The sequence below is a fragment of the Telmatherina bonti genome (assembly GCF_933228915.1).
Source record: "Telmatherina bonti genome assembly, chromosome: 2".
Lineage (NCBI taxonomy): Eukaryota > Metazoa > Chordata > Actinopteri > Atheriniformes > Telmatherinidae > Telmatherina > Telmatherina bonti.
Window position 1 is genome coordinate 24130587 of NC_136620.1, and position 21667 is coordinate 24152253.

Sequence of the window (21667 nt, forward strand, 5' to 3'; positions counted from 1 at the left end):
GATAGATGCCACTGGTCTATTGGTTTGTTAAAACAAAAACTCAAAAACATAACTTTCCAGCCTTTAACAACCAGGATATATGTAAAAGCCTAACTCATACTTCACCCTTTCCTCCATATGATGATACATTTCAACTGATATATCATTACAATATTTACAAGTAGGATGCTGCAAAGAAACTGAGCCAACTAATGCCTTTTAAGGCTGACACCTACCCATGGCCTTCAATATGAATCCCTGAGTCTCTCTCTTTTTTTCCCCCAACCTTTTCATGGCAATTAGGTTCAGTGCAGCAGGGCTGAATGAATCAACGATGCTGGTGATGATTCAGAGGTCTGAAACACAGCTGTGAGGAAGAGCTGCAGCAAATTCACTGCATAGACTAGGCTTATTGACAAGGCTTCAAAGGGGCCTGTGTGATGTCAGAAAAGCAATTAAAAGTAAACTAGATGTGACAGGAAATGTTTAGGAGCTATAACCTTAGAAATTTAAGTTTGTGAATATTTGGCTGTATTCTCGACAAAACTCTGAAGCACAGTTTTAAACATATCTATCTATCTATCTATCTATCTATCTATCTATGTTTTAAGGAATTTAAGTGACTTTTATGTAGAATGGTTGTTGGTGTCAAAAGTCAAAATATCCATTTAACAGCTGTTCTCTGGACCAAAGTGCCTTGTTCATGCAAACCACTGCTTACAACAAAGGTATGCAGCATACCATCTCTGAACAAACAACACGTAAAACCTTGATGCAGATGGGCTACAGCAGCATAAGACCACATAGGGTGCAACTGCTGTCAAGAGACTTCGGCTACAATTTGCACAGGATCCCCAAAAATGAATAGAAGATGAGAAAAAACGTTGCATGGAAGAATGAGTCTCCATTTCAGCTGCAACATTTAGATAGCAAGGTCCTAATTTTGCATGAACAACATGAAAGCATTGATCCAAACTGGCTCAAATCATTGTTCATGCTGGTGGCTGTGGTGTAATGGTCTGCAGGGCGGTGTAATGTTCCGCCTTCCTGAGTATTGTTGCTGACCATGTCTTTATAACAACATCATACCCACCTTCTGATGGCTACTTACAGCAGGCTAATGCACCGTGTCACAAAGCTCAGAAAATCTCAAACTGCTCTTTTGGACAAGACAATGAGTTCACTTTACTGCGATGGCCTCCACAGTCAGCAGATGTCAATCTAATAGAGCAACTTTGGGATGTGGTGCAGGCGACAGTTCTGCAGCAGCTGTGTAATACTATCATGTCAATATGTACAAAAATCTCTGAGGAATTTTTCCAACTCCTTGTTCAACCTATGCCATGAGGACTTAAGGCAGTTCTGAAATAATGAGTGGCCCAACCCAGTACTATCAAGGCATAACTAATAAAGTGGTCTGTGATGTATAATAAGTGCGTCACTGTGTGTATAAAAATAATTTTATATTTGTCAAACCATTACAACAGAATTTTTGTTAAAAATACAGAAAAATACTAAATACTTCATGTTTAATTCAGGAAAATTTCTATAACATTCAGATATTAAGAGCACTAGATATTTTGAGGTATAGGGATATGAAATTACACTTTTAATAATGCTACTTTATTATTTGATTCTCCTAAGGGGTCATTTCATGATATGAGCTCACAGGCTACTCACAGAAAGTTAGCGATATTCTACTTCGTGGTCAAATTTACAGAAAATGTAAAACGTTGATGCTACACTGATGTTATAGCGTAACGTAGGACATTTCAATTAAACCAAGTGATGATATTTCCTTCATCATAAATATTTTACTGAAACAAAACCTACCTTGGTCAACCTCAACATTAAATATCATTATATCATCAACTTGTCATGTTTTTGGCATCCTCTTGGTCTGACTATATCTGAACAGGATGATGATTAGGACTGCTTTGTTATAAGCTGGTATTGAACCAGGACATTTAATGCATTCATGGTTCAGACATTTGTTTGTTTTTTGTTTTTTTTTATATTCATCAGCTTGTTAGAGAACAGCATGTTATCAAATGAGGACTTAAACGCTGAAAAGTTCCCTTATAAAAATTATAGTGGCTTTTAAGTTCATGCTGACATCTTACAAAAAGTCAAACAACCCCAACATTTTGTGATTATTTTACATTCTCCAGATAATACAGTGATGTTTTTCCATTACTTATTTTTGGCAAGCCTGATTATGTAATACCATTTGACTCTCAATCACTTAAACTGGGGAGGAAGTTGAACTTCCTGGCACTGATCACTTCCTAATTTCTTTGCAGTTTTTTAAAACACTGACATCATATCCATCCCACTGAAGCAGCAAGATTTATACACAAACATCTGATTGTGATAAAACATTTAAAATCCCTGTCCAAGACAAAAAAAAAAAAAAAAACTCAAGCATTACTCACATGTATGATTGGTCAACCTGACCGGCCTCTCTCTCTCTCCTCCTTCCTCCTCCTCCTCGTCTTCTCCATCCTCCTCATCATCGTCGTCATCATCGCTCTCTCCCAGGGCCATACTGGGACCCACAGGTGGCGGCGGTGGTGTCTGCAGCTGAACCGGGGAAGGTGGGTTGTCTTCATTTCCACTTTTGTCCTCTCCTTCTTTGGCTCTCTCTTCTTTTTTCTCTGCCTCTCTTTCCAGGGCTTCAATCTCCAGCATCCGCCTTTCCAGAAGCTCAGCTTGTCTCTTCTGCTTCTTCTTCAGCTTCTTCTTCTTGTTCTTAGAGATCTTTCCCATCTAGGATTGAAAAAAGAGAAAGAGAGAGAGAGAGAGAGAGAGAGAGAGAGAGAGAGAGAGAGAGAGAGTCACACAGGAGTTGGTTTACAGATATAAAAGAATAGGGGGTATTTAAGGTATTAAAAGGTGGTAGATTATGATTCATATGCAAAGTCTACTAACTTTACACTGTATATTAATCTGTATGTTCTTGCAAATTTGGCGATAATGATCATGCTAGGATATTAAATGATTATATTTCTTCTGCTGCTAAAACACTTTTTTTTCTTGATGAGCTTCATACGTTTGGTGACTTGACTTTTACCAGAATTACAAAACTTTAAATGACTGCAAACAAGAAATGTTACATTTATCCATGCACAAACTAGGATTAAGCATTTTGATGAGAGTCCAGAGTCAAAGTTCTAGTTGTTAATCAATTATAAATAAACCACACACAGAGACACATGCACACATTCCTGTAACACCATTGGTTGATATTCACTAATTTTAGGGTGTGCAGAAGGTTGAGAAAAGTGTGTTGAGGTTAGAAGTAAAAAGGAAAGCTCTTCTCAGGCCTCTCTCTTCAGAATACCTTTAATAACTGACCAGGCTGATAACCTTCAGATTCTACAAATTAAGAGTGTTCTGACCATCCCCTATTTAAAGGAAATACAACAACTATTTATAAGCCCTTCACAGAAGCCCAAAATATTCCTTTAAGGGTATAAACAAACAAGCCTTGTTTGCAGTGTTGATATGGTGACATAAAAAGTTCCTGGCTCATGGCAAAAATGCCCATGTTTCTCTGAAGCCGTTAACCCTGTTCAGAAGGTGGCAGTATGCATGGTGGTAGTATAGTCTATTAACAGCTAGAAGGAAAATTAAAATTATGCTTATTCATTTCAACCTTAGTGATCAAACCTTAGTGAAAATGCCTCATGTATGCATCTTTAGTCTCCTATTTTGTCAGTATATTGCATATATTTGTGTGTGTGTGTGTGTGTGTGTGTGTGTGTGTGTGTGTGTGTGTGTGTGTATTTTCTTAGTTCATACTCACATCAGCTGTACTCACCGGTTTGAGCTGGGGGGCTGTGCTAACTGACAGACGGAGAGAAAAACAACAACAATCACAGGCTTTAACATTTCTTCTTAACAGTTCTGTTTCAATACATCGAATGTTTAAAATAATTAAGCTTTGTATGAGCTTCCTTTAGAGACACGGGTAACCCAAAATGCATATGTGCTGTGAGATAATTGTCAACAAATGAAGAAAAATGGTGTCAAACCCCCGTCATCCCATCATTTGCTAAGATCAACCATACTGACAGTTTGTTCTTGTACAGTGATGTGTAACAAATACTTTTTATGCAAGTCCTGCATTTTCACAAACATATAAGATAAAGAAAAAGGTTTAATCTTTCATACTTTCCTAAAACACAATGATTTTGATGTAATTTGCTGAATTTTTCCACCTTATAATCTTGGTAACAGCATATTAAACTGGATTTCCTGTGTGCCTGGAATTACCATGAGTCCTCTACAGCTTCAGAAATATGAAAGCATCAAATCTTCATCAACTCAAATTAGCGAAAAATTAAAAAGAAAGCCCACATCTGCACTAATGTTAATATCTCTTCACTTATTTGTGTCAGTCACAGTCAGCCTCTGCCAGCATCAAGCTCCTTTGTTTTGACAGTTGGTGGTTTCATCCTCAACTTTACAAATGTACAAATGCGAGCAGAATAAGCGCTTACCCAAAGACTCAAAAAGGCTCGACTGGCTGATGCAAGCGAGTGACAGCTTATGGCGAGATTCAGGGTTCATGTCGAGTTTGTAAAGACTACTTGTGAAGAACTTGTTTTTTGGCTTTTTTTTTTTTTAGTGGAGGATGTTGTAGAAATGGGGAAAAAAAACAAGAAAAATAACTGGAGCACCAGAAGGGAGGCAGCTGAGAAGCACAAAAGATTCATTTGTGAATTTTTTATGTAAAAAGTCCTTTAGGGCTTCATTAACTTTTTAATGGTATTTCATTTACTGCATTTTTTCCAGTGACAATTTCAGAGTTTTACACCCCCCACACACAGCCGTCTCAGTCCAGCTCATGTCTAAATTAGTATTAAGGGACTAAAACCAACTTCACAGCATGACGGATGATTAGAAGCCTTTAGTTTGTGTTCGCCAATATTTTGTCTTTCCACCTAAATAAGTTAAACTTTGGTCAATAAAGTAGGGAAAACTTTTGTTGCGTGTTTTTAAAAAGTACCTTTGGTTCTTTTTGCTTCCTCATGAACATGGACTGTGTCACTCCTTTATTTATTTGTTTTTTATGAAACAGCAGCTGCTTAGCTTTGCATACACACATACACCTGGAACCACCTTAAAAGCTAATAAATAAACATATGGTGTCACATTTGTTAATTGCAAACATGAAAATGAATGTGCACTGTAACATTTAGATAAACTGCAGTGCCTCTATTGAGCATGCAATTTTAAAAATCATTTCCTAATTTTTAAATTTTTTTTAAAAATACTTGCTATGTTGATGGGTGTGCTAGTACCTGCTGATCCAGATGGTGGTGGGGCGCCAGCTTTCTGCCATTCTGTTGCCTCCATAGCCATACGCCTAACAAAGACGTCGTCGACACACATCAGGATGTTTTCTGGTTTGATGTCTGTGTGGATGATTTTACACTTGGCATGGAGGTAATCCAGACCCTGCAGAACCTGCAAAAACATTCAGATAAAGTAATAATATTTCCGGAAAAAAAAAGAAAAACTAACAGGGTTTGAATGTTTATACATTTTTTCTTTTGACAGATCTCTGCTGACCTTCTCAGTTTTATTTCCTCTCTTTGTCTCGGAGCCAAGTTACATAAATCTATGCATGTTTGACAGATTCTAAAAATAGAAACTATCTGATGTTTTCATTCAGCTGTTTCTTTCATTTGTTGTTGTCCAGAGGCATTGACCAAAATGAAACTAAGAAAAGGCATCATTTTTTAAATGCCTCTTAAGTGCAGCTTGTGAGCAGCTGACAAAATGCTCAAAAACCTCACATGCTGATCAGGAGGTTAACGGGGAACATTTTCCACATCTTGCATCTAACAATAATCATATTCAAATAGAAAGTGTTAAGTAAAAAACAAACTTAATGGACCTCTTTCACTGGTTTAACTAACTATTGCCTTGATTTACTTTTTTTAAATATTATGTTTGTTTGTCTTTTAACTATTATTGGGATGGCACATGAAAAATTCATACTGGGTTAAGCATATAAAGCAATAAATGCCAAATAATGGCAACACTGTCAGAAAGGAATTCTGAGGCTGGGTTCTAATTTTTTCCTCCTAAATTCCTGTGAAAGCTCTTAAGACAAGCACAGTAGGACAGGTTTAACCTAGCCAAAAACTGTCTGTGCTTTACAGTAACTGCTTTGTTATAACTATGTTATTGTAACAGTTTTTTTCTACTGCATAGTCTTTGTTTTTGCCATATGTTTATGGCTATAATTTTGGTTTTATTGTTGTGTGTTACTTCTTTTTACCTTAGCCTACAAATGGAAAATAGCCTCCTGCTGAAGCCCTTCACATTTATAGAAATTTATAAATAGTAACTGGTCAAAGGAATAAAAACAAACAAACAAAAAATATTTCACATGAATAGCATATGGCAGGTATGTCTTAGTCAGAACAGATGGTTTGCCAGTCTTTTATCTTGATCCACAGTTAGAGCTCATTTGGAGATTTAAACAATTTTTTCTTTTTCATGTAATTTGACTTCCTGTTTACAATCTACCTTCAGTTCCAATTTAAGTGCTGTTAAGTAAGTTATAGCGTTTTATTAAAACAGACTAACAATCCAACAGTATTTCTACAACTCGTGTATGTAATCATCAACGAGCAAAAACACAGGCTGAGGGGATTCTGCATCGTTTAAAAAAAAAAACAAAAAACCTAATATCCTCACTTTTACTCCATCTAACCTCTAGAATGTGCTAAGGGGAAAAATGTCTACAGCTGTCTTGGCTTCTTTGTTGATACACTGACTTAAACAAAACCAGAACATTTCTGAGACAAAGTCTTAAAAGCTATTGATGTCTTGAAGAAGGAGAAAGAAAGAAAAAAGTGATAGGATCAGTGAAGCTGTGTGCAACACTTCTGATACGAGACGTTTGGTATCTGAGCCTCTATATTATAACATTCTCATGAAAAATCATAAAATCTCCAAAAAATCTTTATCAAAAGACAAATCAGATGAGTGAATCCAAGTTTGAAATATTTGCACCATCAGACATATTTCACAGCGATTAAGATTCCAGATCATTTTATCTAATGCTGACGTGATCCTGTCCTAACGACAGAAATTAAAGAAAGAAGGAAAGAAGTGAACCTTTTCCACAGTGGGCAAAGAAGAGCTAAAAGTGCAGAGACAACAGAGTTCCAGAGAGACCTGACACGTAACCAGTAATTTCCCCTGAAAATAACCCAACATTAAAACCTCTGCTGTGAAACCAGCATGTTTTTCACACCGTGTGTATAGAATGACACATGCATAAATCACTAGAGTTAAATTCTCTTGTAAATCTCATAATAATGGAGCTAATAATGTTTCTAATGTCAAGTGTCACACACAGAGCTCAACCAACCCCTGAATGTATGAATATTGTTTAAATGTACAAATGATAAACTCTCATCCTTAGATAAAGGTAGGATTTAAATGAATTAATCAGACAATCATATTCAATTCGGGACTACGATTTTGCTCATGGGAATAGAAGGTGTTAAAATGGCATAATATAACAAATAATGGGTTGCAGTATTAAGGTGATAAATTCATCCAAATTTAATAAAAATTCAGTCAGCATTGTCAATGCAAACACTCAGCTTGTTAGCAAGTCCTCACCTGTCTGATTATGCTCTTGACACATGGTAGCGGCAGTCCTTGGTAGTTGGATTTAATAATCCATTTCAGCAGATGATGACCAAGCACCTCAAAGACCATGCACACATCTGGGATGCAGAATCAAGGACTCGCAATATGCAAACTTAGAAACTCACAACAAAGAAACAGAGAGGGACACACTTTCTGATAAGGATACGTATACCATTGACTCCAGAAATCTTGAAATCATCTATCAGCTGAACCACCATGTCCTTGTTGGGATCACTGGGGTCACTCTCTCTCACCTTGGGGACAAAATGGTGAAGAAGATATTGTAAAAGTGGCTGGAAGAAGGGAACATGACAATACAAGACACAGAAGGGAATGAGGAGACTACTTAGTCTAAACCAAATAAACCATAAACACCAAAAGGATAATTATATGGGAATGTAGCAAAAGCATCAGAAAAGTGCTGTCCATTTTACTGCTTCTGGCAATTTCTCCATTTCAAGCAAACCACATAAACAAGGTGTCATATGAAAGCAGTGGATTTATTAATCACAAAAATGTCTGTCTATATAATGTCCTGGTTTTTTAACTGGGAATTTGAGGAATCAAGAGGAAGAGACAGACCGAACATTGGAAAAATGATTTAAAAAAAAAAAAAAAAAAAAAAAAAAAAAAAAAAAAAAAAAGGAGGGACAAATGAAAAATAAATAATATCTAAAATTCAAAAAACACCAAGCTGATCGGATTCTTACACATCGCAGAAGCTTGATCTCATCCAGGGCCGTCTCTGTGTAGTGCTGGGCGCTCTTTACCACTTTCATAGCCACAAAATTCTTCACTCTACGGTTCAACACATACAATATATTATTTTCCAGTGATAATCACACTGACAGGTATGACAAATGTGAAGACATGAATCCTGAGCCAGCCATGCAGAATTTTACATAGCAACTCCAAAAAGCACATCATGTGACCTGTATGTGAATATGTGTAATATTTATAACCTCTTTGTCTCTTTCAGTGAGACGAGAATTTTAAGTTCTGTGTTCATGGAAAATAAACCAGAGCCCCTGCTTATTGGATGCCTCCTTAAATTTAGTGCAACTGAACAGACAGATATCAGAGATGAGGCAAACAGCACATTATCATGAGGTATAAGAAGATCAAATGACAATGCATAAAAATGATTTGCAAATCTTGTACAAGAACCAACACAAACTGAAGGAGAAAAAGAAAACAAAGACAAAAGGAAACAAAAAAGACCACAGCAGATGCAAGCATTTGGACACAAAACCAAGGTTCCAAAAAGTACAAAAGACAAAAAAAAGAAGTGTTACAGTAAGCTACAGTGCTGTAAAAAAGTATCTGATCCATCCAGATTTCTTACTATTTGTAAATTTATCTCACTTAAATGTTTTAGATTATCACACAAATTTTAATATTAGACAAACATAACCTCAGTCAATACAAAATGCAGTTTTTAAATGGTGATTTTATTTATTAAGAAAAAAAGCTTTCCAAGCCTTCATGATCCTATGTGAGAATGTCAAACATTTTTAACTGAACTGAAACACCAAGCACGTGTGTCAGCTTGTTACCAATCTCCAACAACAGCTTGTGGGAAAGGGGAAAGATTTATTGCATACTCCCTTGCTGTGGATATGCAGAGGCATGATGGCTAAACCAGGGAAGGATGCAGATGAGATGTTGAGGGCTGAGTGAGGAGACGGGCAAGTTCATAGGACGCAAAAGAAAAGACACATTGTGGCTCCAACATTTTAAAATAAAAAAAATAAAAAAAAACAAGAATGGTGTATGAAGTGGATTTTTTGTGCAGCATCACAAAGCATCTCAGCTAAACCTGCAGCATCAGCAGTGGGGCAATGTCATCACTGACATGTGTGCTGCAGTGAGGGCTTTTAAAGCCCTGTCGGAGACACAGATGCAGCAAAAAAAAAAAAAACCTTAAACCATTTTCCATGTTGCCAAACTAAGAAAGAGGAGATCAGATTTGCTGAAATACTCAACATGCGTGGTGCAGATTTCATACAGCAATTTGCTCATTTTGAACCTAAAAAAAGCAAGTTTGAACTGTTCAGTAACCCATTTGCAGGCGACGTGGAAAGAATACCATGAAAGTGCCAAATGAAGCTAATAGAGCTGCAGTGTAGTGACACACTTGAGGCTAAATATGAGTCTGTTGGTGCTGCAGTTTTAACATTTCACCCCTGACACAATGCCCCAGTTGCACATCCAAGCAGCTCAATCATTCTCTGTTTGACAGCTGATACTTGTATAAACAACTTTTCTCTTTCATGAAGATAAACAAAACATCACACAGGAGTCGCAGACTGATAGATACTCAGCTCAGCCTGACCCTATACACTGATGCACTTGCATTCATCAGACACCAGGTATCAAACTACTGAGCATCACAGAGCAGCAAATGGAGCTGTGATGCAGTTTCGGTGTTTAATGCAATTTAATTTTTGCATTTTTTTTCCTCCTGCTTCAACAGGACATTTTATTTCTCTTTGAAGGAAGTAATTATTTGGCTTTTCTTTGCCTGTACAGAAATCTTTTCACTTTTCACTCAGTTTACTGAAAAAGTTGAATATGGAGCTCTAAGAAATGGCTGCAACTAAATAATTTATTTTTGATATTTTACTACATATGAAAGCAGTGATTGGTGAGAATATTTTAGACACCATCCAAAAATATTTGGACTTGTCAGCTTTTACGATTACTGGGTATGTTTTTTTTTTCAAATGAGGAAATTATTTTTTGCTGTTGTTTGCCTGAAGAAAAACGTTTTAATTTGAAATGACTCTAAAATATAATGCATATAGAGCCACATGAAAGAATGCAACTTTTTTTATTTTTCTTTTCCGCTTATTCAATGATTAACATTATTCTAGTTCCAGGTTCAGTACATGTGAAATAAGCTAATTTTAATAAGTTTTCAATAAACATTCAACCAGTTTGGCCCTTGACTTGTTCCAATTTTTTTTTAAAGTTAGCCCTCTGTGTATTTGCGTTCAACACCCTGATCTATGCTACCCAAATGACATTGCGTCAGAGGTAACCAGGGGCAACCACAGGTAAGCAGGGAAAAGTATTTGTCTATACTGTAGCCACTGAACAAGCGTAATCCAAATCCAATTTATGACTCCCATTAGTGTAATTAACACCTGTGACATGAGTAAATTAGTTTGTGTGTGAGCGTAAGTCACTGCTGTCATGGATGCTGTCATCCATCCACCTCAGTTGCCATGGGAACACAACAAACAACATTACAGTTAAAATGGATGGCTTTGGTTCCAGCACAGGACAGTGTTAGTAGCATCTGACACTGTGGTGCTTTTCCAGATCCTTTTGAGTGGTGTGAGCCTGGTGTGTGTGCACGTGGTGTTTGTGTGGCAGCAAGGTGGCATGAAGGACTGTCACAGCAACTTTTATGTGTATGCGTGTGAGAGAGCATAAGCCTTTTCTGGGTCTTGGCATGTTTGTTGTAAGTTTGCATGCACCTTTAAAGCCGGGAAAAAAGGAAACATGTGCAACTCTACACTGTACTCTGCATAAGTGTGTGAGCATGTGTTACTCACTGGATGTCCCAGCATAGCCACACAGTGGAGAAGTGACCCCACCCGAGCTTCCTGATCACATGGTACCTCCCGTTGAATAGATCCCCTATCTTCACCGGGTGGTATCCCCCTGAGATGGATCAAGCAGATGGAGATGAAGGTTGTAGGCAACTCTATTTGACAACAAGGCAACAGCATGAAATTCATTAGCAAGTAAAAAGATGAGGAGGAGGAGCACTAGCGGAGGAGGAAGGAGCTCAGAGTTCAGTGTTGATAAAAAAAAGTTTTCAGGCCGTTTAAAGTTTACCGCCTATGAGCTGTATAGTACTTTGTAGTTGTAAAGAATTAAAAGTAGTAAAGAATAAACAGGTTATTTGGGTGTTTTGGAAACATTAAATATAAAACAGACAAAAAGGAAACAATTTTAATCAGTGTTACACAAACACAGAGAAATATAACATCTGGCTTTTTTCTGTGGTTCTTGTGAGGCTTCCACAACTTGGCCATAGCCCACTTCTGCCCAAATAAAGCCACTGAACACAATTAAGGAGGCTCGACGAAATGCTTTACAGTTAATATCGTATGTCAGAATCCAAACTAAACCATTGCATCAAGAGAATTTCAGAGCCATGAGACAGCAAAGTGCAATCTGGGTAGGAATATTAAAGAAATGCACTTCCAAGATCTGGCTGCTACACCAAACTGTGTAATAATTAATGCTTGATTAGATCTGAAAGCTAGAAGGTTCCTAGTTTGAACCACAGCTGCAGTCTCTTTGAGGGGAGTTTGTGTATTCTCCCGGTACACAGGCTCTGTAGAGCCATTCCAGCTTCCTCCCACAGTCCAAAAACATCTATGTTAGGTTAATTGGTTGTTCTAAATTGACCCTAGGAATGGGTGTGAGCATGCAAGGTTGTTGGTTTTGTTTGCCACTGTGTGGGCACCGTGGTGGACTTGTAATCTGTCCAGCGTGTGAGAGGTTGGGTTACACTCCGTAGACAGGTCACCTATCACTTGGCAGAGGAGATGGATAGCACCTAAATGACTTTTAAACCATAGGAAGCTCAATCCTCTCACCAGTTGAAACACAAATGTTGAACTATCCAAGTAGAAATCTAAACTGTGTCTAAGCAAACTTGGGACTGAGCATTATCTCATTCACATCATCCAAACAGTCATAACTGGTGCTGGCAGCGTAATGCAGTGGGGGAAGTTTTTATGTGACAGCAAACTTTCAAATCAGTAGTGATTAAGGGAAATATCCATTGCAAAAGAATGTAGAACAACCCTGATTCTGTTTGGATATCACCCTGAGGCAAACGTACATTTAAAAAGAAAGAAAATCAAGAATCTGAAGCAGGCAAACATGAAAACACTGGTTTCAGGAAAAAATTAAATCTGTAAAAGTCCTGGAGGGACTCAGCAGTGCAGGTTTATAGCAACTTTAAAATTACTGACACTCCCATTTAGATTTCATGAGCTTGAACCAATCTGCCAGAGAAGTGTGTCAAGCTAGATGAAGTGGACCAGGCTGCGTTTTTTTTTTTTATAACCAAATACAAAGTTAAGCTTCTTATAGCTGATGTAATTTAGATAATTTGGTTTTATATGCCTTATAAGTTTACAAAATACTCAAAAAACACTTAATTGATTTCAGATGCTCTAAAAATAATTATTAAAGATCAAGTGTAGTGGAAAATTTTCTGTGAACAAACAGAAAAAAAGTATGCATGGTCATAAAATATGGGAGGACTGTTGTGTTAATATTCCACATTTAAGCCACAAAAAAACACATTATAGCCATGTTCAAAGTCAGGCTCTCTCATTACCCATACAATTACACAGTAAAAAGACAGAATCCTTTAGGTTTTAATCCATTTTAGCTATTTTGTAATATACTGCAGGCATTTTAGAGCTGAGATTAAATCTAAGTCAAGTCGTTATCAAGTCAGTCTAATAACAATGCAAGATATTCACTGGTTATAGCTTTTCAACATTTTTTCCCCCTCTTTTCAGATATGTGATTTCGAAAATAGCTGGCTGTGAAATTGGTCATCCTGAAAAATAAAAAAGAATTTCTCTTTTTTAAAAAAAAAAAAAGTGTAATCTGTCAATGAGTTGTGACATTATTTAGAAGAAGTGGCAGAGGAGGACTGCAAGTAATGTACATTTGCTTCATATAGGTAAGATAACATCTACATGAGTGCAACATGTCTGTCTTTTATCTTACTGAAAGAAGACAGCAGAAATAAATGACAGCACTGAATGTTGTAAAAAAATAAATGCCTTCATCATCTTGAGCCACTGCTGAAAACAGAGCTGCTCCATTCTGGAAAGAACCAAACAACCTTGAAACGTTTGCAACACACTAATGGTTGTACCAACACTGCTGCAAATCCCATCAGGATGGAGCAAGAGAGGAGGGAGGAGGAAGAGCAAACAGACAGAAAGAGGGAGAGGAGACAACGTGGAGCAGGGCAGCCATTGTGGAGCCAGAGTGGAAGCAATCGGCCAAGATAGATGAATTCAGTGTGTGCGGCTGTGTTCCTTTTGTGTAGTTCTGACCTTTACAGTAGTCTGCGGGGTCCTCCTGCTCCTCATCATCGGAGCCCAGGATCTCCTCCTCCGGCTCTGTGGGCCCTGCCGGCTCAGGGGGGGGTGGAGGAGGTGGCGGGGGAGGAGGTGTGCTCACCGGGACTTTCTGCTGGTTCTCAGGTCTGTGAAATTGAGCCAGAAATAAGAAAATACAAAAAGTCGACATGACGTGGACACTTAACTTTGGTGCGTTTCCAACTGTCATTCACAACACACAGGTGCAACTATAATGAGCTACAAAACAAGATTGCTAATATGGGAATAGTTCCTTACACACTCTGAGAGAGTGCGTTTTTAACTGGAGCAAGTGCTGAGTTCATAAAAGCTGTTACATTTGCTGTAGACCATACTGTGTCAGACAGGTCTTTTCCACAGGGGCCAAAAATTCTTACAAAGCTCAGAAAGTGTTGCTTGGTCTGTGTGCGTGTGTGGAATAAATAAAAAAAAGATTGCAGCTGGCATGACTATCAGTATAGAGTGTTACTGAACAAATAAAGTGTGGTTTAGTCTTAAGAATAGTTAATTGAGGAAAGTGGTATTAAAACAAATTAAGACTAATTTTAGTCATTGTAAAACCAATAAAAAACATAAACAGGCTCACTGCACAGCAATAAAAGCTGGTGTTTTAGTAATTTAAGCATTTTCTGTCAGTAATATCAGCAAATCCACAGACACATAACATGTCTGAACAAATACTTATTTTTAAACTGTCTGCAGTCATAGAATTTGTTTTGTGAAAAGCACAAGGCCACGATTCATTTTTTAACACAACAAAACTGGACATTTATTTGAGAATATTAAAGGATTTGATTTGAAAAAATGAAATCATCCTTATGGCAGCAATACTGGACATTACTTCTGTGTGATACACAATTAGGTATAAAAATAAAATGGAAAAATGAATGCCTTATCATTCAGATTTATATTCACAAGTACTAAGGACTTACATTTTTGCAATAATGTGTTAACAATAGTTTGTGCAAATATTCTTCAGAACTCCAGATATATGACCTTATTCCATCAGTTAAACAATAAGATGTCCCTAAATCAACTTAACTTGGCACATATTAACACATTTTCTTAAGTATGAAATTAGGCAACTGTTAATAGCTTAACAAATCAGACACAGTCATGCTGGCTAAAGCCATATTAAAACCTCAGGTTTAGATTAGTAACGAACAAAACTTCTCCTGGAAAATCTATTTCCAACAACCATCAACTTTGTTCCACTACAATGCTTAAATAATAATAACGATCAAGCACATAAGAGGAAAAAGTCAAATCTCCTGACCAGACTATGTTTTGATCACACAGCTCTCAGCGCTCTGTGTTTTTAACTTCAGAGAATTACCGAAGCCCACCCGAATGTTTTGTAGGATTTTAAGAACATCCCTGTAATTTCATTCTGGGATGGCCAAACAAAAACCTTTTAAGCCAAAAATATTGTTCCAAGTCTTTAGATTGGAAGTCACCTATTTTTGTCCTGTTAGTGCAAAATCCCTTACAATGGTGGAGGTAAAAATACACACAAAAGAAAAAAAATAATCATATAACTTACACTTCAAGAAGTTATGGGAGAATTTATAATAAGCTGTATCATGTTTCTAGCCACCTGATGAACATACTGCTAATTGTTCGCCCAATGCCCTCTAATAATTCCAAAGGGAAATATCTGACTCTTAAGCTCTTTTATGATCCACTTTGTTATTTGATGCTGGTAGCAGTACTCAGGGGGTTTTTAAAGCTGTGTCCTTGCTAATGGTGGCCTACTACTGCCAAAAAAGGTAATATGAGCAGCAACGGTGAAAGAAAATATTCAGGTTTAAGCCTGAAAAGTTTAACAAAAAGCGAAAACTGTTGTTTTTTCAAAGAAAACAACTAATTCATGTGACAGTTCTTTATTCATTACCAGTACCCTGGCTACATAACAACTATGATAAATGGTAACTCTTTTTTTTTTCTTTTGTTTTTCCTTTTAATTCATGTTTCAAAGGAATTTTACACGAAAGAATGTCTCAGATATGCATTGGCAAGACTTGGACAAAAAAAGATCATTTAAAATAAAAAGAGAAATCTTCTAACATTTCTTACTCAGTGCCACAGCATGGTGCACCAACATAAGTGAATGCAAAATTAAGACAACAAACACACACAAAAGTCTGAGCTTGTGAGCAATTGCGGTCACCGGCTCAGACACATGATGGAGCCTCTTGGTGGGTTGCTATGGCAACTGCAAGGCGAGGGTGTGTGTGAAGCGTTAGCGTGATGGCAGGCCGACGTAAATGCACAAAGAGCAGCGGTTTAAGAGAGCAAATGACTTGGCATTGAGATTTCATTGCTACTTCGCACCAACGCAGAAGATGGCCATGTCCTTGCAACAGGATACTCCTTCCTAGCTAAAGTAGTCACGTAGGGTGTCATACATCACCTCAATAAGTCAGTGCTTTTATAAGGCTCTTCCTGCTATTGGCTGTGTGAACACTTAGCCTCTCCATAATTTCCTGGACCCAAGCCGAGCCGTAAAACATTAAGATAGCACAGACGCTGCAGTCTAATAGATAAGTAGAGAAGAGAGAGAGAGAGGCAGATTGGGATGAAATCAAGCTGGGGAACTTCTGCAAAACTGTTAGAAATCAGTAGGGATGAGAAACACAGGAGAGAGAGGCTGACAGTAACAAAAGTGAGAAGAAAAAGATAAACAGGGAGACATAATCAGATGAAAACAGCAGGCAGAGAAACCAGGTAAACAGAAAGAGGTAGACAGATGGAGGGAAAGAATAATCAAGAAGACAGGCAAACACATTATGCAGGCAGAAAGAGTTCAGGATGCTGGGGCAAACACAGAACACACACACACACACACACACACACACACACACACACACACACACACACACACACACACACAGGGAAACAGACAATTACAAGCAAAAGCTGAAAAAAAAATAAAGACAAGTAGAAAACCAGAATGATCTGTCCAAAAGACACAAACAGAGAAAACCAGAGGCAACGTTCTGCAAGGGAAAACAATAAACTAAGAGTAGAAACAGAAAAAATAATTTTTCTACACTAAGAGAGCCATGATGCAGCATTCCACCAGTAATTGTACTCGCAAGTAGATGGTGGTGGGCGAAATACCAAGCAGTTGCTAAACATAAGAAAATTAACCTCAAACACAAGCCGAACACTAAAATCATCTTCTGGCCACAGAAGAAGAATATAAACAGGTACTTTCAAAATTTCAGTGAATATTTGATGCTCTGTGGCATCCAAGCTATAAATAACCTTACCCATTGCAAAGTTTAGGTTACACTTATTTAATTACTTCACTTTAAAGTTGTACTCAGTTCCCTGTTGTGATGTTCTGAGTATCCTTGTTTATTATACTTAACAAAACTCCACGACTGTTATCCGCACACAAAATACTTTTAAAATGTGTCTGTATATCTATAACCCAAACAGTGAAAACCAGCATTTTCTATCAGTGAGCATAAAATGTTACAGATATTCCACGTGCCATTCCAACTAATGATTTATGATGAGATCAAAAAGTTGGTTATAGGTGTAATAAATGAATATGTACAAGAGGAGCACAAGTTTGCTTACAAAATATTGTTTTGATTATTTCCAGACCAATCATTTTCAGTTTCAAACAATTGTCATGGTTTCAGCATTTATTTGTATTTCTACACACGTGCAAATTGTTGTGCTTTAAAGTCAAACATTACAAATACCAGCACTGCTGGCAACTTTGACAGCATTATTTGCACAGTTCAAGTTTTTTTGTTTTGTTTTTTACTCAGATTAAGAAGAAGAAAGCAGAGCATGTCTAAGTTGCTTAGCCCTTAAACATCAATGCTTCGGTGCAATGCAGAAATAATTTATATTTGAAGGACATGAGATGTACATTTGTTTTGTAAACACAACACAGTGACAAAACAGTTTAGTAATGTTAGCCCGCATGCAGCTCACCTGCTTGTAGAGCACAGGTTGAGACAGGAATGTTTCAGCTTATATTGCTGCATTCACTGTGCAACTAAGCACTGCAGAATGCAGTTTCCATCTTGTGACGTCATGTTACGTGTGTGGACATGCCCCAAAATGTTTCCTCAAACCTTCATGTCCTTGTATTTGTGTTTTCATCTTCAGTCTGATCCAGCCGCACGCTCTGCAGTGGCATCTACTACCCCAGTGTTAAATTTTTAACAGCTCAGCATGCTTCTCAACGTGTTTCATCTGACAGTAACCCCACGAAAGAACTACTAAGAAAACATGTTTAATCCGAGGTAGAAGTGCTCATGTACATCATGGTATGATGAGTGCAAACCAAAGAGTGCACCTCAAGGCCTTTCTGAGAGGTTGTTCCATCATTCACACCTGCAAACCAGTTCTGTCATGTTATAGGCAGATAACTGCACTGAGGTGTCATCAGAATGATTGATTTCATTTGACAGAATCCAAAGGGAGGGGATGGAAATGAACAAAAAGCTTCTTCCAACAAATTCCTCATCATAACACGCTTTGGAGACGTGCCTGAAGAAATTTGTTGATGTACGCTACTGAATTCACAGCAAGTTTTAAAATTAAATATATGCTGGAAATATAATTTTATGTCCTAATGTTTTTCTTGCTTTACATGCTAAAAGTGATCACAATACCAGCCAACTCACTGTTAAATATATACATCCAGCAAGAGTCAGGATATGGGCTGACCAATCAGAGCCATTATCGTATTGATGTCTGATTATTGCATGAATACTGGTACGTGGACATGCATCTTTGGTAACTCAGACTGTACAGTGGCTGGGTGGCAAAAAACAGAATAACATTGAGCGAAACAATTTCAGATTTTCACAATGCACATTTACGCCACAGAAACCATGTTTAAATGCGCAAAACGGAAACAAAAAAACCAAAACAAAACCAATACCAAATCACTTTTACAGAGGCAAAACCACTAATTCGGTAAAAAAAATAACTGTATTATGTAGCCTAAAATTGTGAAACATTTTTACAATCCTTCATTCAAACATAGCAACTGTAAAACATTTCTACCAAGTTCTGAATACATTGCCGAAACACTTTTACCAATGACAAAGCAACTTCACACTGACACAAAACAATTTTACAATCTTCAGGACAGTTTTATACTTTGCAAAATACTTTCACAAGTTCTGGAAACATACTTATATTAAGATGAGAAAGCACAATAACAGAGAATGCATTTTTAAAGGTTTCCCATGAAGAAACACCAGCAACCAGCCTGGATTTGAACACCTGGCAGGCTGTCACGGCCCACAAAGACAGGTTGACACTGTGTAGTCTTTCCATAATGTCAACGAACACACTTCATGCATGTCTTTTTTCTAAATACTTAACAAGTTAGTCCATTAAGACAACATCTTCTCCCTGAACACACACGTAGAAACAAGAAAGTCCAAGTTGTATTAGAAATCACCACAAAACGGCCTCAAAACTTGGAACTAGGCTCCACAAGGTTAAGCTACTGGCTGTTCAATGTGACTACTGAGTTGTTTCCAGTTTCTAAAGTCTTGTCCCTTCTCCAACCGCATATCACCTCCGGGTCATGCCTTTGTAATTGTGTTTCCAGAACTTGTTGAAGTGTTTTGCAAGAAGTAAAGCTGTCTCAAAGAACGTAAAGGCCAAATGCCACCAGGTAAGTGTGCGCTCTGTTCCGGCTCAGCCGTGGCCTCCACAACTATTCGTGCCCACTTTGTCAATGGGCGCACCGCAGCGCATGTCAGATGTGTCCCAGAAGAACCTTGTTGCAGCTCTCTGCTAAATATATGTGCCAGGTCCGTTTACTGTATGATGTGTCAATCTCAGATAGAGCCAGACAGGAAATCAGACACAGGAACAGTGTAAAACATCAAGGAAATTTCAAAATAAAGTCCCCCTGTGCAGGTATGTGATCACTAAACTCAGTAAACATTACATCTTTCCCAATGACACCAAGTCAGAAAGCAGTCAGTCAGGGGGTTCAGCATTTTTTTCTTCCATCATGGACCGTGACATGTTCATCATGAAAATGGAGATTTTATATGACACCACAGATCCTTTTTACAGAAGGGGGTATACCGAGATACTGAGTTTTGGGAGTGCATGGTGATTTTTAACATACTTGTTAGCATATAAATACATATAAATATGTTTTTTTTCTATGCACACCACCCGTTCAGTCAGACAAGAAGTCTGGAAAGAGCCGTAAATTGATATACCTATTAAAATAACAAGATTTTGTCATCTCACTGATGTAGTTATACAGGTTGCACCCCGTGGCACTCCGCATCTAAAATCTTCTCTTGTGTGAACTGGCCTGTCAGAATTAAACTGCAGTGCACACACACCCAGTGCAGATTGTGGGTAAGTGTTTCAACGTAAAGCTGCTTTATCATTGGTAAACACACAGAAATGAGTATACACCAGATACCAATATAGGTACTTCAACAATATCCAGTAATTATAACTTTGTAAGATAGACTTAATTAGTTTATGATCCCTGAAATCAAAATGTGGTTGCAAATTTCAAAAGGATGACACTGGTTACAGAGCACAAAGACTCCTAAGGGACACATGTAGATTTTTATCTTTTGCATTATCTCGTATTACTTTTCTGTTCCTTTGTGATATTTTTGTGTAAACTTTCAATACTTTTGCATTTTTCACGCAAGAAAAAAAAAAGGGATGAATAATAGCCAATAAATAATGTCCCAGTGGTCAGATGATGCTTCTGGGGAAGAGGGTGGGCAGAACAGTCTACATTTAGAAAAGATTAAATGAAGCTTCCTCCTTGTGTCCCAATGGAGTCTCCACAGAAAATTACATTATACAGGTGAGGAAAAAAAACTAAATGCATCTTTTACAACTGAGTTTTGCAGTACAAACAAGATCAGCAGCTTTTAGGCATCAGCGTGCAACAGTAATAGTCTGTAGAAGAAGGCGTTAACTCCAGCTATCTCTTCTTTTTTTATTTGTTTCCACTGTTCAATGTATTTCATGTGTCAAACAGCAGTTATTCTGCTAAAGGACAGCGAGAAGTCAAAGCTAGCTAGATTTTTTCCTGTGATTCAAAAGGTAACAAACGAAGCTTGAAAAGCTCAGATTTCCACTTTCAGACAGAATAGTTATTCCAGAATATATGGAAGTACTTTCTAGAATAAATAAATAAATAAATAAATAATGAACTCCATTACTTTATCCTTGGAGATTTTCTTAATGTTTTTAATCTTTTTATTTATATATTTGGAGAATTGTTGTTTACTTCACGAGTAATCACAAAAATTGGAAAACCAACTAATTTTTCTGTTCTTGTTAGAAAATGATCCATTTCAGAGATCTGAAGATCTTTAAAGTGGAACTATTATGTGCATTTCAGGCTAATTTATTTTTATTTCTGAGACCAGAAGGGCTGGGATTGATCGAGTTATTGTCACAAATCGCTTTATTTACTTCAGACCGACCCTCTCCGTAGGCTGTCAGATCAGCCTGTGGGCAAAACGAGTAGGTTGAGACTCTTCCGCATTAAGCCCCGCCTCCCGCCACTGCACTATATCGGGAGCGCACACCGCAACTGCTTTCACCGTCATTGTAACATCTCATAAACAGAAGGATTAGGCTAATATGACTTCAATGTAAAAAAAAAACCAAAATACAATGTCAACACATAGCATACAGCCCTACATGTTGGAACCTGAATCAGACCCTGAAAACGAAGTGGAAAACAGCAACCCACAGCAATGAATGCAGCAGGATGTCTCTCTTTGGTAAACTCACCAGTCATCGTTCGAAATAACTTTATCCGACGTTTTCCACCCGCCTGATGTATTTGTACATGCCCTTGTTAACCA

The 21667-nt window shown here is 37.6% G+C and overlaps 1 protein-coding gene across 2 annotated transcripts in view; it reads right to left on the reverse strand.

Annotated features, from left to right (window-relative positions):
* Positions 1-21667, reverse strand: part of srpk2 (SRSF protein kinase 2) — a 51082-nt gene that overhangs the window by 15341 nt on the left and 14074 nt on the right. For both annotated transcript variants that reach the window (XR_013771720.1, XM_079258896.1), the window contains exons 2-9: positions 13770-13921; positions 11226-11334; positions 8373-8460; positions 7829-7916; positions 7633-7739; positions 5289-5454; positions 3788-3828; positions 2415-2748 (exon numbers count right to left, since the gene is read on the reverse strand). Coding sequence is in view for 1 of the 2 variants with exons in the window: in XM_079258896.1 (XP_079115022.1) it covers positions 2415-2748; positions 3788-3828; positions 5289-5454; positions 7633-7739; positions 7829-7916; positions 8373-8460; positions 11226-11334; positions 13770-13921 (1085 nt within the window). In the remaining variant the exon portion in view is untranslated. The remainder of the gene's footprint in view (positions 1-2414; positions 2749-3787; positions 3829-5288; positions 5455-7632; positions 7740-7828; positions 7917-8372; positions 8461-11225; positions 11335-13769; positions 13922-21667) is intronic.